General features: G+C 52.5%; 2 protein-coding genes across 4 annotated transcripts in view; one reads left to right on the plus strand and one right to left on the minus strand.

The window, feature by feature from the left end:
* The window catches only part of LOC141152699 (farnesyl pyrophosphate synthase-like), a 49,240-nt gene extending 35,329 nt beyond the window's left edge, over window positions 1-13,911 (minus strand). Inside the window, exon 1 of one of the 2 annotated variants that reach the window (XM_073637276.1) lies at window positions 13,606-13,911. In XM_073637276.1, the coding sequence (XP_073493377.1) occupies window positions 13,606-13,830 (225 nt within the window). In that variant the 5' untranslated portion in view covers window positions 13,831-13,911. The remainder of the gene's footprint in view (window positions 1-13,605) is intronic. The other variant, XM_073637282.1, reaches the window with a different exon arrangement.
* PKLR (pyruvate kinase L/R) overlaps window positions 13,811-22,015 on the plus strand; it is a 31,536-nt gene continuing 23,331 nt past the window's right edge. Inside the window, exons 1-2 of one of the 2 annotated variants that reach the window (XM_073637284.1) lie at window positions 13,811-13,966; window positions 20,000-20,179. In XM_073637284.1, the coding sequence (XP_073493385.1) occupies window positions 20,026-20,179 (154 nt within the window). In that variant the 5' untranslated portion in view covers window positions 13,811-13,966; window positions 20,000-20,025. Of the gene's footprint in view, window positions 13,967-15,821; window positions 15,972-19,999; window positions 20,180-22,015 lie in introns of those variants that run through there. The other variant, XM_073637283.1, reaches the window with a different exon arrangement.

Genomic DNA, 22,015 nt, shown 5'->3' on the forward strand with positions numbered 1-22,015 from the left:
CGACGCTCTGGTGTCTGTCTTCTGGGAGGGTCTGTCCGGCCGTATTAAAGATGAACTCGCCGGTCGGGACATTCCTACCACTCTCGATGACTTAATAACTCTTGCCACCCGGATTGACCTACGGTTCCAGGAGCGTGCCAAAGAGGTCACCCGTGAGAGGAGGTTTCCACGTCTAGCTCCTACCTTCCAGAAACCCGTCACTCCCTCCGTTTCTCCCCAGGTAGACTCTCCTGAGCCTATGCAGGTCGACCAGACCAAGATGGTCAAAACCCGTCAGGACTTACGCCATGCCGAGGGGAGCTGCTTCTACTGTGGCAGCAAGGAGCACCGGATCCGTATCTGCCCAGAGAGGTCGGGAAACGTCTGTGTCTAGGTTCGCTCAGAGAGGTCGACCTAGACAAGAATAAATCCTCTCCATCTCTGCTGCTGTCAGTCTCAATTATCTGCGGGGAGAACCGTTTTTTCGAACTAGCCCAACTTGACTCTGGAGCAGCCGGGAATCTTATTTCACAGTCCCTGGTAGAAAAACACCGCATTCCCACCAAACCTCTGGCTGTACCCTTATCTGTCGCTGCCGTGGATGGGGGCCTCTTACCACGTCCCATCCAACTCATCACCGAATCCATTACTCTGCAGGTGGGAATGCTGCATTCTGAGAGCATCTCTTTTCACGTTCTGCCTGGACTCTCTCACGCCCTCTTACTAGGCCTACCTTGGCTCCAGAGACATGCACCCGTGCTTGACTGGAAGACCGGAGAAGTCCTTCGTTGGGGACAGGACTGCCATAAGACTTGTTTGGTTCCCGTTCATCCCGTCCGTCCTTCTCCTACCCCAACTAATCTACCTGGACTTCCGATTCCTTATTGGTCATTTGCTGATGTCTTTAATAAAAAGGAGGCAGAGCCATTACCCCCTCATAGACCATACGACTGTCCGATCGACCTGTTACCCGGTACTACGCCTCCCCGTGGGCGTATTTACCCATTGTCCGCTGCTGAGACCCGGTCGATGTCCGAATATATTGAGGAGAATCTGGCCCGGGGATTCATCCGGAAATCTACCTCCCCGGCGGGAGCAGGCTTCTTTTTCATTAAAAAGAAGGACGGCTCTCTCCGTCCCTGTATAGACTATAGAGGCCTTAACCAGATCACGGTGAAGAATAAGTACCCTCTTCCGCTCATTCCGGAGTTATTTGATCGTCTGAGGGGGGCTAGAATCTTCACCAAACTGGACCTCCGTGGGGCGTACAACCTGGTCCGTATCCGTCAGGGGGATGAATGGAAGACTGCATTCAACACCCGGGACGGCCACTATGAATATCTGGTAATGCCCTTTGGTCTCTGTAATGCTCCTGCCGTCTTTCAAGAGTTGGTCAATGACATCTTCCGGGACCTTCTCTACTCCTGCGTAGTGGTGTACCTGGACGACATCTTGGTCTTTTCTCCGGATCTCCAGACTCACCGGAGGGATGTTCGTCAGGTCCTGCTCAGGCTCAGGCAGAATCACCTCTTCGCTAAATATGAGAAGTGCCTCTTTGAGCAGACCTGGCTTCCGTTTTTGGGCTACATTATTTCTCAGACCGGCCTCCGAATGGATCCAGAGAAACTGTCTGCCATCGAGAAATGGCCTCGACCGGAGGGGTTGAAGGCTATTCAGCGGTTCCTGGGCTTCGCCAACTACTACCGCCTCTTCATACCGCACTTCTCTTCCCGGACTGCCCCAATTTCCACGCTCACCCGTAAGGGCACTAATCCCAGAGAGTGGCCGCCCGAAGCAGAGGAGGCCTTTCTTTCCTTAAAACAGGCCTTCTCTTCCGCCCCGGTGCTGCATCGCCCGGACGGCAACAAGCAGTTCTTCCTGGAAGTTGACGCCTCCTCCTCTGGAGCCGGAGCGGTACTTACCCAAAAATCGTCTTCCGGGAGAATGGTAACTTGTGGCTTCTTCTCCAAACTCTTCTCCTCTTCTGAGCGCAACTATTCCATAGGAGACCGAGAGTTATTGGCCATCAAGCTGGCATTGGAGGAGTGGCGTTACCTACTCGAGGGGGCTCTTCACCCGGTAATAATCTACACTGACCACAAGAACTTGGCTTACCTCCAGCATGCCCAGAGACTTAACCCGCGCCAAGCCCGGTGGTCCTTGTTTTTTGCTCGCTTTGATTTTGTTCTTCATTTTCGCCCGGCTGACAAAAACATCAAAGCAGACGCCTTGTCCCGATCCTTTCTGGTGTCCGATCTCGAGGAAGAACCCAAACATATCATCGATCCCGCCAGAGTAATGGAAGTGGCTCCCGTGAGTCTAAATCGTCTCCCTCCCGGTAAGACGTTCGTTTCAGTACCTGATCGGGAGAAGATCCTACACTGGGGCCATTCGTCTAAACTAGCTGGCCACGCCGGTCAGAAAAAGACCCTCCAGCTTATTACCCGGCACTACTGGTGGCCTACCCTGCACAAGGACGTAATAGACTTTGTTTCTGCCTGTGTGTCCTGCGCCCGCAACAAAGTCCCGAGACACCTGCCAGCCGGTCGCCTCCTTCCGCTTCCTATGCCTGCTGCCCCCTGGCAGCATATTGCTATGGACTTCATAACTGATCTCCCCGTCTTTGCCGGTTGTATGGTCATTTGGGTGGTCGCTGACCGCTTTTCCAAGATGGCTCACTTTATTCCCCTGCCAGGCCTCCCGTCTGCACCCGAGCTGGCTAAAGACTTTATCCGCCACATCTTCCGTCTTCATGGCCTGCCCCTCCACATCGTGTCGGATCGTGGGGTACAGTTCACCTCACGTTTCTGGAGAGCCACTTGTAAATTGCTAGACGTCACCCTGGACTTCTCCTCCGCTTACCACCCACAGTCTAATGGTCAAGTGGAGCGGATCAATCAGATCCTGACCAGTTACCTCCGGCACTTCGTTAATGCCCACCATTCTGACTGGGTGGATCTCCTGCAATGGGCCGAATTCTCTTACAACAATCACGAGAGCGAATCTTCCTCCAAATCCCCGTTTTTTGTAGTCTTCGGTCAGCATCCTCGGATCCCATTTCCAGTCTCCACCTCGGTGGATAATCCGGCTGTGGAATCTCTTGTTAACAAATTTTCCTCCTTGTGGGAGAGTACCCGGTCTGCACTCCTTCAGTCGTCCGAGCGGATGAAAAGACATGCTGACAAAAAACGTCTGGATCCTCCTCAATTCCGTCCAGGGGATAAAGTCTGGCTCTCGTCCAAGTATGTCCGGCTCAAGATTCCTTCCTATAAGTTAGGGCCTCGGTTCATCGGTCCTCTGGAGGTCATCAGTCAGATCAACCCGGTGGCCTATAAATTGAAACTCCCGGCCAATTTGCGGATCCCTAACTCCTTCCATGTATCTCTCCTCAAACCCGTGGTACTTAACTCTTTTTCCAAGTCTACAGGTACGCCTCCTGCTCCGGTTTCCGCTGTAAACGAGTTTGAGGTAGAGAACATTCTGGCCACAAAAAGGGTAAGAGGAAAGACCTTTTTTCTTGTAGATTGGAAGGGGTTTGGTCCTGAAGAGAGAACGTGGGAGCCCCGGGAGAACATCCATGCCCCTCTCATCCTTGCTAAATTTCTGTCTGGCCTAAAAAGGGGGGGGCCTAAAGGGGGGGGGTACTGTAGCGTCGGCGTCCCTGCCCTCTGCTAGGCAGGGACGCTGTTCCCCTCACCTCTCCGCTCCGAGCTCGGCGTCCTCCTCCCGCTCTGCTGGCAGCGCGCGCTCCTTCCGGGCCACGGTGCTTAGGGCGCGCGCGCTCCCCCCCTCTTAAAGGGGCCGCGCGCGCCGTCCTAAGGAGTCCCCGGCCAATGGCCGGAGGACTTCACCATATATAAGGCACCTCCTCCAAAATGGAGGTGCCCGAGCAATGTTGTTGCACTGTTCACTACTCTGCTTCAGCCCTCAGGTCCCGTTTCCAGTTACCTGCCAGTTACCTGCCAGTTTCCTGCCAGTTTGCTGTCTGATTCCTGCCTGTTATCCGCTTACCTGCTTGCTAGCCTGAGGTCCGACGGTCTGCCTTCCGACACCTGTCAGTCTGTCTATGGACCAGCTTGCCCGCTCACCTGGGAGCGCTCACCTGCTACCTGTCTGCTAGCCTACCTGCAGGCTCCGCCATCACGTGCTGTGACCACCTGCCAGTCCTGAGACTCTTGCCCTCTCACCTGGGAGCGCTCATCTGCTACCTGCCTGTTAGCCTACCTGGAGGCCCCGCCGTCACATGCTGTGACCACCTGCTTATCCAGAGACTCTCGCCTGCTCACCTGGGAGCACACATCTGCCATCTGCCTGCTAGCCTACCTGGAGGCTCAGCCGTCACAGGTCGTACCTACCCTTTACCCAGAGACTGTCCCGGTCACTTGCCGTGACCTCCCGCCCGTTCACCCAGAGACTGTCCCGGTCACTTGCCGTGACCTCCTGCCCGTTCACCCAGAGACTGCCCGGTCACTTGCTGTGACCTCCTGCCCGTTTACCCATAGACTGTCCCGGTCACCTGCTGTGACTACCTGCCTGTCTTCCCTGGTCGCCACCCGCTTCCTTGCAAGGACCGCCCCCTTGTATAAGTTGCTCAGAGGTTCCGCCTCCCAGACCCGTTACAGGCAGTAACCGAACATTTTAAGCATTACCTTGCCTCTTCCAGGTTCACCGTGTACACGGACAACAACCCGTTGACACACCTGGACACTGCAAGACTGGGTGCCCTGTAGCAGAGATGGATGGCCCGCCTGTCCAATTTTGAGTTCACGATCAAATACCGGGCAGGACGCTCCAATACCAATGCGGACGCCCTGTCCAGGATGCCAAACCTACCGGACGAAGGTGAGGATCCAGAAGAATTGGAAGAGATCGAACTCCCTGCATTTCACCGTCATGGGATTACCCAGTATTCCCACCGTGTAAGGGGCCAGCGATCCGCTACGTTCAACCCCTTACCCCACTACAACTGGGCGGAGACACAAGACAGCGACCCCGCAGTCCGTCTGATGAAGGAAATGCTGACCCAGGCTGACGCCCGCCTAGACCCAGACGCTCCGGAAGAGACCAAGCAACTGTGGACGGAGAAGAGCAGACTGTTCCTCTACAAGGAGAAGTTGTGCCGCAGAATGGTCAATTCCCGGACACATGAGCTGATCTGGCAGGTGGTGGTACCGAGACGGGACGCAGCTATGGTGCTGGAGGCCTACCACAATGGGGCAGGGCACTTCGGATGGAAGAAGCTGGAGTTCCTACTGCGTGAACGGTTCTACTGGATAGGCATGAGAGGAGCCATTGAGAGGTGGTGTAGAGACTGTGGCCCGTGCAATCTAAGAAGAAGGGACCGTGCCAGCCAGAAGACTCCCCTGCAGCCCATCATCACCAGGCAGCCGCTGGAACTGGTCGCTCTGGACCATGTTAAACTGGCTCCAAGCAGAAGCGGGTATGTCTACGCCCTAACCATCGTGGATCACTACTCCCGATTCTTAGTGGTGGTCCCCGTCAAAGACTTAACAGCACAAACAGCAGCTAGAGCCTTCCAGCTGCACTTCTGCCGCCCACACGGGTACCCAGACCAAGTGCTGACGGACCAAGGACCAGCCTTCGAAGCGGAGGTCTTCCAGGAGTTCTGCAACCTGTATGGCTGCAAGAAGATAAGAACAACGCCCTATCACCCCCAAACCAATGGACTCTGCGAGAAGATGAACCAGGTGGTGATAGATCTGCTAAAAACATTGCCCCTGGAAGAACGCAGTCTGTGGCCTGAGAAACTGCCCGATCTGGTGGACCTGTATAACCACATCCCGGTAGGTTCCACCAACTGTACCCCGGCTTACCTAATGCGAGCAAGACCTGGTAAGCTGCCTGTTGACCTGGATATGGGAGTCCTGATACCCGAGCACACCTCACCAGAGACAGACTGGGATACAGAAAGGCAGCAGCAGTACCGGAAAGTACAAGAGAGCGTCGAGCGAAGTCTCTGTCAATCAAGAGAAAGGCAGGAGAGGACTTATAACCAACATGCTCCCGCTGTTCCCCTGGTACCTGGAGAGCAGGTCTTGAAAAGAAAAAGGCGGCTCCATAAGTTGGACGACCAGTGGGAAAAGGACCCGTACACCGTACTGCCCTCAAGCCATCATAATCCAAAGGTGTACGTCATCAGCAAGGATGGAGGAGAGACCACAGCCACTGTCTCCAGAGACCACCTGAAAAATTGCCCCGAGAAGTTGCAAAGCACGGATGAAGATCAGGAAGACCCTCAACCCGTAGAGGAAAAGGAGGAAATGATCACCACCGTACTCGGAGACTTTCCCCGGTCCTGGACACAAGTAAACAACGCTATCGTGGTGCCCGTCCTCACCTTTCTCCAGCCAGCACCTCAAGTGCCTACAGAAGACCAGGTAGAGCTGGAAGAGCAGCCGGCCCAGGAGGCAGAAGAATCCACCCCAGCAGCCCAGGAGAATCAACCCTCTGCTAGTAGTGAGCCTGCCGTGCCTCTAGTGAGCCAAAGAGTGCGCAGACAGCTGCCCAGCTTGCCCATAACACCTCCTACACCCTGTAGTGCAGGACCAGTTAGTGTGCTCCGTAGATCCACTAGAGTCACTAGAGGTCAGATGCCCGCTCGCTGGAGAATCTAAACTAATGCACTGTAAATTTACCTGTTTCTTGAAAATTTTTACGGTTTTTGTTGTTGCCTGTTATTAATTATGTTTCTCCAGTTACCCTGCAGATTTTTATGGACTAACAGGTTATGGACACTGGATAACCGGAACAATTCTTGTAAATAGTTGCACCTTGGTGCCTCTTGCGAAGACGGCCGCGGAAGAGACAACCTGTCTGGCGTGGCCTACTTGCGGCCCAAAGTAGCTAGCTTCAGCCTTGCAGCCACGCCCAGGGCCAACGCAAGGGGTTTGCTTTGGACAGGTCCCCTACTTCGCTTAAAGCTTCACCTTGGGTGATATGGACACCCGGTTGCGGACACGCCGTGACCTTTAAAGAACTAAAGCTTCTTGTAAATATGTTATTGTTATACCCTGTATTTATGTTTCTTTAAAAAAAATGTGTTTAGTCCCGGAGTACTAAAATTTACTAGGGGGGAATGTGGCACCCCAGGGGTCTGGTTGCCACAGTAATAGAGATATTATGTCTGAGAGCAAGTGGGAGGTTTCTCTGGTCAGGAGCCCTAAGCATGCAACACGGCCCACCCAGACCTGGGAGGGGAGGAATCTGCCCTTATAAACTGGGTCTGGGGCGGGATTAGTGGGTGAAGTTCCAGACACAGGGAAAGGAAGAACTAGGAGCTCTGTAGGAGCAGGAGCGAGTGCCAGAGGCTGGAAGCTAGAGAGCTCGCCTTGGCTGAAGACACTAACCCGGACACGGAGTCCGAGGCTGTGGGGACATCCAGGTCCAGCAGCAGAATCCAACCGGCAGGGGATTCCATGTCCTCTGGCCTTAGAAACCCAAAGGCACGGTCACAAGCAAGGGACCAGCACCGCCATCGTGAAGCGGAGGCTGACGGAAGGCCCCAAGTCACCGGCCATACGGGTGAGCACCACACGGTATACTCAGGGACGTGGGCTACTTCTACCCGCATAGAGCAAGGTAGCCAGGAAAGAGTGCAGATAGTCGGGGAGGCCTACAACTCCACCTGGCCAGGGGAGATCCTGCTTGCTCACAGACTGACCAGGCCCCTACTGCTAACCAGTACTCCCGGGAGGGTCTGCTTTATACCATCAGTAAAGACCCTGAACTGCACCACACGTCTCTGTGATTCCTTGCCGCACCAGCACCATTACTACTGGGACGCTCACACCATCACTCCCATCATCCACATTAGCTGCCCTGAGGCATTACTTCTCCCGTGGGGAGTTATCCCATACTCGGCTGCGCAAACAACATCAGCCTCAGCGGTCGGCAGCGCAGCGGCGGTCCCCACTGACCGCAATCCACGGGTGGCGTAGTCGGACATTTTTATTACTTAAGACCGCCACTGGTTTGACTGCCCTGGGCACGGACCGGGTCACCGCCACGGAGAACTACAACCCCCAGCATCCCAGCGATCCGGCTCCGGGTATCCCCCTGCACAGCACAGGCCCAGGGGGAGCGTCATGTATATACCCCCGACACCACCACACGGAATATATGTATATACCCCCGACACCACCACACGGAATATATGTATATACCCCCGACACCACCACACGGAATATATGTATATACTCCCGACACCACCACACGGAATATATGTATATACTCCCGACACCACCACACGGAATATATGTATATACCCCCGACACCACCACACGGAATATATGTATATACCCCCGACACCACCACACGGAATATATGTATATACCCCCGACACCACCACACGGAATATATGTATATACCCCCGACACCACCACACGGAATATATGTATATACCCCCGACACCACCACACGGAATATATGTATATACCCCCGACACCACCACACGGAATATATGTATATACCCCCGACACCACCACACGGAATATATGTATATACCCCCGACACCACCACACGGAATATATGTATATACCCCCGACACCACCACACGGAATATATGTATATACCCCCGACACCACCAAACGGAAAATATGTATATACCCCCGACACCACCACACGGAATATATGTATATACCCCCGACACCACCACACGGAATATATGTATATACCCCCGACACCACCACACGAAATATATGTATATACCCCCGACACCACCACACGGAATATATGTATATACCCCAATACCACCACATGGAATATATGTATATACCGCGATACCACCACATGGAATATATGTATATACCCCGATACCGCCACACGGAATATATGTATATACCCCCGATACCGCCACACGGAATATATGTATATACTCCCGATACCACCACATGGAATATATGTATATACCCCCGATACCACCACATGGAATATATGTATATACCGCGATACCACCACATGGAATATGTAATGCACACGCCCGGGCTGAGCGGCGTGTGCGTGTGATTCCACTCGACCGTGCCGGAGAGTGAATGCCTGGAGGGGCGTAACTAGGTATTCACCCGATCCGACCAGGGTCGCACGACGGCATACGACGCCAGTGCACCAAGGAGGAACCGAGCAGAGGGACCAGGTGCTACTCCAGGACAGACCCCGGACACGGCTGTTGACCCACACAGGGGAATACAGGAACAGACTGGTTAGGCTGGCACACAGACTGGTTAGTATAGGCAGGCACGACTGGTATGCAGGCAGGTGGGTATGCAGGCAGGGGGGTACAGGCAAGCATGGCTAGAGTGCAGGCAGGGAGGCACTAGCAGGTAGGAACACAGGCGGGATAGGACCCAGTACACACTGGGACTCAGGAACAGAACCACAGATGTGGCGGACAAACACAGCAGAGTGAGGCCGCCCAGAGAGGTGAGCGAGAGCAGGGCAAGACGAGACCGCCCGGAGCAGTGAGCGAGAGCAGAGCAGGACGAGACCGCCTAGAGCGGTGAGCGAGAGCAGGGCAAGACGAGACCGCCTAGAGCGGTGAGCGAGAGCAGGGCAAGACGAGACCACCCGGAGCGGTGAGCGAGAGCAGGGCAAGACGAGACCGCCTAGAGCGGTGAGCGAGAGCAGGGCAAGACGAGACCGCCTAGAGCGGTGAGCGAGAGCAGGGCAAGACGAGGCCGCCTAGGGCGGTGAGCGAGAGCAGGGCAAGACGAGGCCGCCTGGGGCGGTGAGTGAGAGCAGGGCAAGACGAGGCCGCCTAGAGCGGTGAGCGAGAGCAGGGCAAGACGAGGCCGCCCAGAGTGGTGAGCGAGAGCAGGGCAAGACGAGACCGCCCGGAGCGGTGAGCGAGAGCAGGGCAAGACGAGACCGCCCGGAGCGGTGAGCGAGAGCAGGGCAAGACGAGACCGCCTAGAGCAGTGAGCGAGAGCAGGGCAAGACGAGACCGCCTAGAGCGGTGAGCGAGAGCAGGGCAAGACGAGGCCGCCCAGAGCGGTGAGCGAGAGCAGGGCAAGACGAGACCGCCTAGGGCGGTGAGCGAGAGCAGGGCAAGACGAGACCGCCTAGGGCGGTGAGCGAGAGCAGGGCAAGACGAGACCGCCTGGGGCGGTGAGCGAGAGCAGGGCAAGACGAGACCGCCTGGGGCGGTGAGCGAGAGCAGGGCAAGACGAGGCCGCCTGGGGCGGTGAGCGAGAGCAGGGCAAGACGAGGCCGCCTGGAGCGGTGAACAAAGGCCGAGCAGGCTAGAACCGCCGGAGCGGTGAGCAAAGGCCGAGCAGGCTAGAACCGCCGGAGCGGTGAGCAAAGGCCGAGCAGGCTAGAACCGCCGGAGCGGTGAGCAAAGGCCGAGCAGGCTAGAACCGCCGGAGCGGTGAGCAAAGGCCGAGCAGGCTAGAACCGCCGGAGCGGTGAGCAAAGGCCGAGCAGGCTAGAACCGCCGGAGCGGTGAGCAAAGGCCGAGCAGGCTAGAACCGCCGGAGCGGTGAGCAAAGGCCGAGCAGGCTAGAACCGCCGGAGCGGTGAGCAAAGGCAGAGCAGGCTAGAACCGCCGGAGCGGTGAGCAAAGGCCGAGCAGGCTAGAACCGCCGGAGCGGTGAGCAAAGGCCGAGCAGGCTAGAACCGCCGGAGCGGTGAGCAAAGGCCGAGCAGGCTAGAACCGCCGGAGCGGTGAGCAAAGGCAGAGCAGGCTAGAACCGCCGGAGCGGTGAGCAAAGGCAGAGCAGGCTAGAACCGCCGGAGCGGTGAGCAAAGGCAGAGCAGGCTAGAACCGCCGGAGCGGTGAGCAAAGGCAGAGCAGGCTAGAACCGCCGGAGAGGTGAGCAAAGGCAGAGCAGGCTAGAACCGCCGGAGCGGTGAGCAAAGGCAGAGCAGGCTAGAACCGCCGGAGCGGTGAGCAAAGGCAGAGCAGGCTAGAACCGCCGGAGCGGTGAGCAAAGGCAGAGCAGGCTAGAACCGCCGAGCGGTGAGCAAAGGCAGAGCAGGCTAGAACCGCCGGAGCGGTGAGCAAAGGCAGAGCAGGCTAGAACCGCCGGAGCGGTGAGCAAAGGCAGAGCAGGCTAGAACCGCCGGAGCGGTGAGCAAAGGCAGAGCAGGCTAGAACCGCCGGAGCGGTGAGCAAGGCAGAGCAGGGGGGACAGGGCTCTGTTCACACGGAACAGACAGGAAGGGAAAGGCAGAACCAGATACCCACAGGGTACTTGCAGTGAAGTAGCGAGTGGACCACAAACTCACAAACGGGAGTACAGTGACAACGAGCAGGAGTTAGGTACGAGTTCAGACTCTGCAGAAAAAGGAAAGGTACGGACATAGAGAAACACGGGAAAACAGGCTAGAAGAGTATACAGACAAGAACAGACACAGTAGCAAGATACAGGAGCGGGCTAGGAATGCAGCCCCTAGAAGGCGGGAGGAACAGGCTAGGAGCGTGTTCAGACAGGACAGACTAGATACAGGAGCGGGTCTAGGTATGCGGCGCCTAGAAGGCGGAACGAACAGGCTAGGAGCGTGTTCAGAAAGGACTGGAAATACAGCCTACAAGAAAGGCAAGCAAACACAGAAAAGGACCTGGCACATTCAGAGTGAAAGAGCACACTAAATGAAACACAATGCTCAGGCAGGGATTGATTGGAGCAGCTGGGTTAAATACCAGGTGACAGACAGCAATAGGCTGAGGACGCACAAGGGGTGTGCCCGCAGCAGGTACAAGAAACAGGAAGTGATCGGGCACCAACCTTAAGCAGCAAACACAGAGGCAAACAGACAGCATGGAGGTAAGCCAGGCTAGCAGACTGGACTGGAGATCAAGTGCGCGCTCTTGCACAGTGGGAGATGGACCACTATGCAAGGACGCCGCCAGGTATGTTACAGAATATATGTATATACCCCCGATACCACCACATGGAATATATGTATATACCCCCGATACCACCACATGGAATATATGTATATACCCCCGATACCACCACATGGAATATATGTATATACCCCCGATACCACCACATGGAATATACGTATATACCCCCGATACCACCACATGGAATATATGTATATACCCCGATACCACCACATGGAATATACGTATATACCCCCGATACCACCACATGGAATATATGTATATACCCCGATACCACCACATGGAATATATGTATATACCCCCGATACCACCTCATGGAATATATGTATATACCCCGATACCACCACATGGAATATACGTATATACCCCCGATACCACCACATGGAATATATGTATATACCCCCGATACCACCACATGGAATATATGTATATACCCCGATACCACCACATGGAATATATGTATATACCCCCGATACCACCACATGGAATATATGTATATACCCCCGATACCACCACATGGAATATATGTATATACCCCCGATACCACCACATGGAATATATGTATATATATTTAATTTTGCGGAAGCGCAGCGTAACTCCCGCCATTGACTTGCATTGAGACGCACAGAAACCGCGACTGTACATTTTTACAAGCGGCTTCTATGCGTCTCTATGTGCGGATGGTACCCAGTTCTGGAGGAGAGGAGACTCTCATCCAGACCTGGGTACCATTGTACCTGTAAAAAAAGTATAAAATAACAAATAAAGTTTATATTCACCTGTCCGGCGTCTTCTCTCTGAATGCCGGCATCGCTTGAGGACCAGCGGTGACGTCACAGTCATGTGACCGCAGGCCCTTCACCGCTCTGTCTCGCGATATGCCGGCAGCCGGGAACCAGCCAGGAAGCAGCGCTGCAGCCACACCGGGGCCTCCGGGGTGCGTATAGCTTTATTTGTTTTAATTTTTACGGTTCACACTGTATAAATCCATGCCAGTTGCTGTTTGCATGGATTTATATAGTGTGACCTAGTTGTCAAGCACTTTCCAAGTGATGCTATCGTCTGGAAAGTGCTTGTCAATTCGCATGTATTCTGCAGGAAAAACGCATGTACAATCCGCATGTACAATCCGCATGTACAATCCGCATGTACAATCCGCATGTACAATCTGCATGTACAATCTGCATGTACAATCCGCATGTACAATCCGCATGTACAATCCGCATGTACAATCTGCATGTACAATCTGCATGTACAATCTGCATGTACAATCCGCATGTACAATCTGCATGTACAATCTGCATGTACAATCCGCATGTACAATCTGCATGTACAATCCGCATGTACAATCCGCATGTACAATCCGCATGTACAATCTGCATGTACAATCCGCATGTACAATCTGCATGTACAATCCGCATGTACAATCTGCATGTACAATCTGCATGTACAATCCGCATGTACAATCTGCATGTACAATCCGCATGTACAATCTGCATGTACAATCTGCATGTACAATCCGCATGTACAATCTGCATGTACAATCCGCATGTACAATCTGCATGTACAATCCGCATGTACAATCTGCATGTACAATCCGCATGTACAATCTGCATGTACAATCCGCATGTACAATCTGCATGTACAATCTGCATGCGGTTTTTTCTGCCAGGGAGATGCAGACATTTTCTGCTTCATTTCTGCATCGTGGGCACAGAGCCTAACATCCGGCCGCTGCGGACTGCACGCACCGCACTTACCCTGCGTCCGATCCGCAGCGTGTCCTGATGGTCTGCACACACCCTTAGATAGCAGCAGGGGGATCTGTGTTCAGGGGGTCCACAATTCTCTCCGCCCCATTGTGGGGTTTTGTGTGAATTTTGTCTCATTTGCTTTCTCTCTGACCCCCTGTGACGCTGCGGCCTCCTGCTGATGTTCTGGGAGAAGCACTTTACTTTCTGGAACAATGTCAGGGGAGAGAACATTGTCGGCCATGACAGTCTGTGATGTGAGGGGCGGCGGGGGCTCCAGCTGCGGGTGCGGCCCTTATGGCTGATGATGGGAGTGGTTGTGCTGCTGTGACGGATCCAACTTCCTGGTTTGTGGCTGCAGCAGCCTGAGGTACTGGGGGATCCGTGTATAATGTACGGGGGGATCCGTGTGTAATGTACGGGGGGATCCGCGTATAATGTACGGGGGGATCCGCGTATAATGTACCGGGGGATCCGTGTATAATGTACGGGGGGATCCGTGTATAATGTACCGGGGGGATCCGTGTATAATGTACGGGGGGATCCGTGTATAATGTACGGGGGGATCCGTGTGTAATGTACGGGGGGATCCGTGTATAATGTACCGGGGGATCCGTGTGTAATGTACGGGGGGGATCCGTGTATAATGTACGGGGGGATCCGTGTGTAATGTACAGGGGGGATCCGTGTATAATGTACGGGGGGATCCGTGTGTAATGTACGGGGGGATCCGTGTGTAATGTACGGGGGGATCCGTGTATAATGTACGGGGGGATCCGTGTATAATGTACGGGGGGATCCGCGTATAATGTACCGGGGGATCCGTGTATAATGTACGGGGGGATCCGTGTATAATGTACCGGGGGGATCCGTGTATAATGTACGGGGGGATCCGTGTATAATGTACGGGGGGATCCGTGTGTAATGTACGGGGGGATCCGTGTATAATGTACCGGGGGATCCGTGTGTAATGTACGGGGGGGATCCGTGTATAATGTACGGGGGGATCCGTGTGTAATGTACAGGGGGGATCCGTGTATAATGTACGGGGGGATCCGTGTGTAATGTACGGGGGGATCCGTGTATAATGTACGGGGGGATCCGTGTATAATGTACGGGGGGATCCGTGTATAATGTACCGGGGGAATCCGTGTATAATGTACCGGGGGGATCCGTGTGTAATGTACGGGGGGATCCGTGTATAATGTACCGGGGGGATCTGTGTATAATGTACCGGGGGGATCCGTGTATAATGTACGGGGGGATCCGTGTATAATGTACGGGGGGATCCGTGTATAATGTACCGGGGGGATCCGTGTATAATGTACCGGGGGAACCGCGTATAATGTACCGGGAGATCCGCGTGTAATGTACGGGGGGATCCGCGTATAATGTACCGGGAGATCCGCATATAATGTACCGGGGGATCCGCGTATAATGTACCGGGGGATCCGCGTACAATGTACCGGGGGGATCCGCGTATAATGTACCGGGGGATCCGCGTATAATGTACGGGGGGATCCGCGTACAATGTACCGGGGGGATCCGTGTATAATGTACGGGGGGATTCGTGTATAATGTACGGGGGGATCCGTGTGTAATGTACGGGGGGATCCGTGTGTAATGTACGGGGGGGATCCGCGTATAATGTACCGGGGGAACCGTGTATAATGTACCGGGGGAACCGTGTATAATGTACCGGGGGATCCGTGTATAATGTACCGGGGGATCTCTGTATTAGGTACTGGGGGATTGTACTGGGGGGGATCTCTGTGTATTAGATATTTTGGGGTCTCTATGTTGGGTATTGGGGGGTCTCTGTGTTAGGTTTGGGGGCCTCTGTATTAGGTGTTGTGGGTTCTTTGTATTAGGTATTGGTGGTCTCTGTATGTGGGGGTCTCTGTATTGGGGGTCTCTGTATTGGGGATTCTCTCTATTAGGTATTGGGTGGTCTCTGTATTAGGTATTGTAGGATTTCGGTATTGGGGGGTTTCGGTATTGGGGGGTCTCGGTATTAGGTATTTTAGCGTCTCTGTGTTAGGTTTGGGGGTACGGCTATCACACCAGGTGGTCTCTCGTCTGCTCCTTCTGGGGGCTGTAGCACAGCATATCCTTGTGTATGGGATGATGGGGGTCTTCTCCTGGACTATTCTCATGCTTTTCTCCAGTGTATACAGTGCATTTTATTTTCATTACTCCCATCCTCTGCCTGTGAGGCTAATGGGAGTTGTAGTGAGAGGTGGCAGCGGTTGGGGCGGGTCCATACTCTGAGTCCTGGTTGGACCTCTGCCCTCTGTGCCATCACGTGTGGTATCCGCCGTCCACAGCTCACAGGCCGCACAATGATTAACCCAACACCATGGACGGCCTGACAGGTATCCTGATCTACAGGGACTATATGGGGGGTGTATCGATATACATGGATTGTATAGGGGGTATTCTGATGCACAGAAACTGTATGGGGGGTATTCTGATGCACAGAGACTGTATGTGGGATTTTCTGATATTTAGGGACTGTATGGGGGGGTATTCTGATGCACAGAGACTGTATGGGGGGTATTCTGATGCTCACAGACTGTATGGGAGGTATTCTTATGCACAGAGACTGTATGAAAGGGTATTCTGATGCACAGAGACTGTATGGGGGGTATTCTGATGCACAGAGACTGTATGAGAGGGTATTCTGATGCACAGAGACTGTATGGGGGGGTATTCTGATGCACAGAGACTGTATAGGGGGTATTCTGATGCACAGAGACTGTATGGGGGGTATTCTGATGCACAGAGACTGTATGAGGGGGTATTCTGATGCACAGAGACTGTATGGGGGGTATTCTGATGCACAGAGACTGTATGGGGGTTATTCTGATGCACAGAGACTGTATGGGGGGTATTCTGATGCACAGAGACTGTATGGGGGGGGTTATTCTGGTGCACAGAGACTGTATGAGGGGGTATTCTGATGCACAGAGACTGTATGAGGGGGTATTCTGATGCACAGAGACTGTATGAGGGGGTATTCTGATGCACAGAGACTGTATGGGGGATTTTCTGATATTTAGGGACTGTATGGGGGGTATTCTGATGCTCAGAGACTATATGGGGGGTATTCTTATGCACAGAGACTGTATGAGAGGGTATTCTGATGCACAGAGACTGTATGGGGGGTATTCGTATGTACAGAGACTGTATGGGGGTTATTCTGATGCACAGAGACTGTGTAGGGGGTTTTCTGATGCACAGAGACTATGAGGGGGTAATCTGATGCACAGAGACTGTATGGGGGGTATTCGTATGTACAGAGACTGTATGGGGGGTATTCGTATGTACAGAGACTGTATGGGGGTTATTCTGATGCACAGAGACTGTGTAGGGGGTTTTCTGATGCACAGAGACTATGAGGGGGTAATCTGATGCACAGAGACTGTATGGGGGGTATTCGTATGTACAGAGACTGTATGGGGGGTATTCGTATGTACAGAGACTGTATGGGGGTTATTCTGATGCACAGAGACTGTGTAGGGGGTTTTCTGATGCACAGAGACTATGAGGGGGTAATCTGATGCACAGAGACTGTATGGGGGGGTTATTCTGATGCACAGAGACTGTATGGGGGGGTTATTCTGATGCTCAGAGACTGCATGGGGGGTATTCTGATGCACAGAGACTGTATGGGGGTTATTCTGATGCACAGAGACTGTGTAGGGGGTTTTCTGATGCACAGAGACTGGGTGGTATTCTGATGCACAGAGACTATGAGGGGGTAATCTGATGCACAGAGACTGTATGGGGAGGTTATTCTGATGCACAGAGACTGTATGGGGGGGTTATTCTGATGCACCGAGACTGTATGGGGGGGTTATTCTGATGCACAGAGACTGTATGGGGGGGGTTATTCTGATGCACAGAGACTGTATGGGGGGTGTTCTGATGCACAGAGACTGTATGGGGTGTGTTCTGATGCACAGAGACTGTATGGGGGGTATTATTATGTACAGAGACTGTATGGGGGGGTTATTCTGGTGCACAGAGACTGTATGGGGGGGTTATTCTGATGCACAGAGACTGTATGGGGGGGTTATTCTGATGCACAGAGACTGTATGGGGGGGTATTCTGGTGCACAGAGACTGTATGGGGGGTATTCTGATGCACAGAGACTGTATGGGGGGTTATTCTGATGCACAGAGACTGTATGGGGGGGTATTCTGGTGCACAGAGACTGTATGGGGGGTATTCTGATGCACAGAGACTGTATGGGCGGTATTCTGATATTTAGGGACTGTATGGGGGTTATTCTGATGCACAGAGACTGTATGGGGGGTATTCTGATGCACAGAGACTGTATGGGCGGTATTCTGATATTTAGGGACTGTATGGGGGGGTATTCTGATGCACAGGGAGTCCCCTCAGCCTCAGTTGGCCTTTCTTGGTCGGCACCTCTCACCACCCTGGCTTTCTGGTTCTTTGCCTTGGAGCTTTGCAGAGCTTGTATTCCTCTCCATTAGCATCAGTAAGACTACTTTGTGCACCCTCGACAGTTTTTCCAATTGGAAATGGAGCACGTTCCCCGACCCCACTTGTACCTGTATTAAGTATAGGACCCCCTGGCCGAGCTAATGAGAACGAGCTCTGACATAGAAGGAATTCCAGTTTGTGATGACTCTTTTACTGTCTCTGTTAGCAGACAATGTCCTGTTTGCCCATATTGATCCATTGGCCTCACTCCCAAATCTTCCTGCAGCTACAGAACAAGTCAGCAAAGTTTCTGGTTACAGGATAAACACTACAGAAACAGTCGACTCTTCAGTCCTCCTGGCACGGTAAATCCCTGAAATATGGCTCCAATACATCCTCTTTCATGCCCAGCGAAGCCTCACTGATGGCTAAACCATTACTGATATCCTGGTTGGGCTTCATGAATGCTCTGGACATGTCTGAGGCCGAAGTGCCTTCATTTCTTTCGGACCTCAGTAGTACAGACCCTGCTGTAGACCCCACATAGCACACAAGTCCTCTCATGTAGAAGCCAGACTGTGGGGACCCCCAACCAAACCCCAACGCATGCTTAGTTCCCCTACCGCCCACCTTTCCCTTGCCAATAATGTACCAGATAGAGCCTCAAATTGTCCACAGGGGAGGGAAAGTGGGACTATCGATTCCAGGACCACCGGGGAAAGGAAGGAGGGTGGGACATCTCCGTGTTTATATACCTATGTGACGGCTTGTGACGGCCGCCCCTTTCACTTTATTGGTCCCTTTGGGGACTTCCTACTTCTCTGGCCAGTAAGGGGCAGCGGAGGGGACCACCAATCGCCATGGCCACGGGAGGGGCCACCACTGTCAGGGGCACTTTCCACTCATGTCGCCCTCTATTATTACGCTTCCCATTACGCCATCTGCCCTACTGGTTCACCCTCTATGCTTATTACCAGTGAAAGGAGGTCGAAACACTTTGGCTCTCCCCGGTACACCCATTGATGTGGAGTAGATCACATGCTATACCCTCTCAGACCCTTCTGGGCCCGGTGGCTTTTTCTAGATAGGTTTGGCAAAAATTTAGAATGCAATGACAATTGTCTTTTGCCCCTTCTTTACCCCAAACTTGCCATATAACAACGGTAAGGGCATGTTCACTGTCATTCTAGAGACCTTACAGTCCTTTTTACAGTTATTGAGGTCCTTCACTGAGCTTGAACATGTCACGTCTATCCATCCTCACCGTTCTTCTCAAATAGGCAAGTGGTTACTTTCTGTACCTCAAATATTGATTAATTGTGACAGCGTCAAAAGGTTTAATTGGTTTATGCTGTCAGCGACACCATTTATCCTGACCTAATCCCCCCCTGCAGGACCTTCCACGGGCCATCACTGCTCCTGTAGATCCTTATTAATGTGCCGATCTCTTTTTGGCCACAATTCTTCCATGAAGACTTCCCAATGGGTGTAACTGGGTCACACTGGTTTCTGCCACTTCTGAGCTGATGGCACGGCTGGACATCTTCCGATATTGAAGGAGCACATGATGTATCTTTCTTCTGTTGCACTAAATTTTGCTTGGCTGACCACTTTGTCGACGGTCCTCAACGTTGCCCATTTCTTGATGCGTTTCAAAACAGTTTGAACAGCTTGAATCTTGAAACTCCAGTCTGTTGTGAAATTTTTGCCTGGGGGAAACCTTGCTGATGCAGTAGAACTACCTGGTGTCTTGGTGCTGTGCTCAGTCATGGTGTGTGACATGAAGCAGTCGTCCACAACTTCACCTTTTATATCAGTTTTAGCTGTACTTCACAGCTGTTTCTGTTCCAGTTAATGATTGTTTCAACTGGACACCATATATATTTTAGCGTGCTGTCCAGGAGTTGCACCACTATGTATAGTGACATTTCTTTTCTTCCATACTAGTCAAACACAGACGTTTCTCGGAGAATATGGCACAGTTAACACAGGATCTCGGTCCAGCATTTTTTCAGAAGCAGCAGCTAAGTGCCTCCATGGCCGACACTTTCCTGGAACATCTGTGTCTTCTGGACATTGACTCTGAGCCATTGACTGCCAGGAACACCAGCATTGTGTGCACCATCGGTAAGTGACATTCCCCCTGTCTCTAGTGTATCTGATGAATATGTCTGCAATGTATCGCTCCTGTATCCGGTGTATATCCCCAGTGTATCGCTCCTGTATCCGGTGTATATCCCCAGTGTATCGCTCCTGTATCCGGTGTATATCCCCAGTGTATCGCTCCTGTATCCGGTGTATATCCCCAGTGTATCGCTCCTGTATCCGGTGTTTATCCCCAGTGTATCGCTCCTGTATCCGGTGTATATCCCCAGTGTATCGCTCCTGTATCCGGTGTATATCCCCAGTGTATCGCTCCTGTATCTGGTGTATATCCCCAGTGTATCGCTCCTGTATCCGGTGTATATCCCCAGTGTATCGCTCCTGTATCCGGTGTATATCCCCAGTGTATCGCTCCTGTATCCGGTGTATATCCCCAGTGTATCGCCCCTGTATCTGGTGTATATCCCCCCATGTATCGCTCCTGTATCTGATGAATATCTGCCTGGTGCATTGCTCCTGTAACTGATGAATATCCCCCCTCATGTATCGCTCTTGTATCTGATGAATATCCCCCCATGCACCACTCATGTATCTGATGAATATCCCCCCATGTATGACTCCTGTATCTGATGAATATCCCCCCCATGTATCGCTCATGTATCTGATCAATATCCCCCCGGTGTGTCGCTCATGTATCTGAACAATATTCCCCCCATGTATCACGCCTGTATCTGATGAATATCCCCCTCATGTATCTGATGAATATCCCCCATGTATTGCTCCTGTATCTGATGAGTATCCCCCCCCATGTATCGCTCATGTATCTGATGAATATCCTCCCCCATGTATCGCTCCTGTATCTGATGAATATCCTCCCCCATGTATCGCTCTTGTATCTGATGAATATCCCCCCGATGTATCGCTCTTGTATCTGATGAATATCCCCCTTATTGTTCATCTTAATTGTGCTGTTACCACTCCTTACCACTGGAGGCTGCTGTTGTGTTCTGCAATTCCCCTTTACTAAGATGGCAGATTCTGAACCTGTGGGATCCATCTTGTTTCCTTTTTGCCCCTACTTAAAGCCGCATGGATCACTCACTCATTGCTTGAGTATTGTCTAGCTGTTAGCCTGGTTGCAGTCTCCAGCTCCAGAACATTCTTACCCAGACTGTTCTCCCCTATCAACGGACTGTTTCCTACAACTCCTTTTGCTAACTCCAAGAACTTCTACAACCGCTTGCTGAACCTGCTCGTGCGCCTTCGGCCACTCGTTTCCAGCAGTACTACGCTACACCAGTATTGTAACACTTGTATCTGATGAATATCCCCCCCCCATGGAACGCTCTTGTATCTGATGAATATCCCCCGATGTATCGCTCTTGTATCTGATGAATATCCCCCCGATGTATCGCTCTTGTATCTGATGAATATCCCCCCGATGTATCGCTCTTGTATCTGATGAATATCCCCCCGATGTATCGCTCTTGTATCTGATGAATATCCCCCCCCATGGAACGCTCTTGTATCTGATGAATATCCCCCCGATGTATCGCTCTTGTATCTGATGAATATCCCCCCGATGTATCGCTCTTGTATCTGATGAATATCCCCCCGATGTATCGCTCTTGTATCTGATGAATATCCCCCCGATGTATCGCTCTTGTATCTGATGAATATCCCCCCAATGTATCGCTCTTGTATCTGATGAATATCCCCCCGATGTATCGCTCCTGTATCTGATGAATATCCCCCAGATGTATCGCTCTTGTATCTGATGAATATCCCTCCGATGTATCGCTCTTGTATCTGATGAATATCCCCCCAATGTATCGCTCTTGTATCTGATGAATATCCCCC

This window comes from Phyllobates terribilis, unplaced genomic scaffold, assembly GCF_046119375.1.
Source record: "Phyllobates terribilis strain yellow unplaced genomic scaffold, ASM4611937v1 Scaffold_6__1_contigs__length_29720123, whole genome shotgun sequence".
Taxonomy (NCBI): domain Eukaryota; kingdom Metazoa; phylum Chordata; class Amphibia; order Anura; family Dendrobatidae; genus Phyllobates; species Phyllobates terribilis.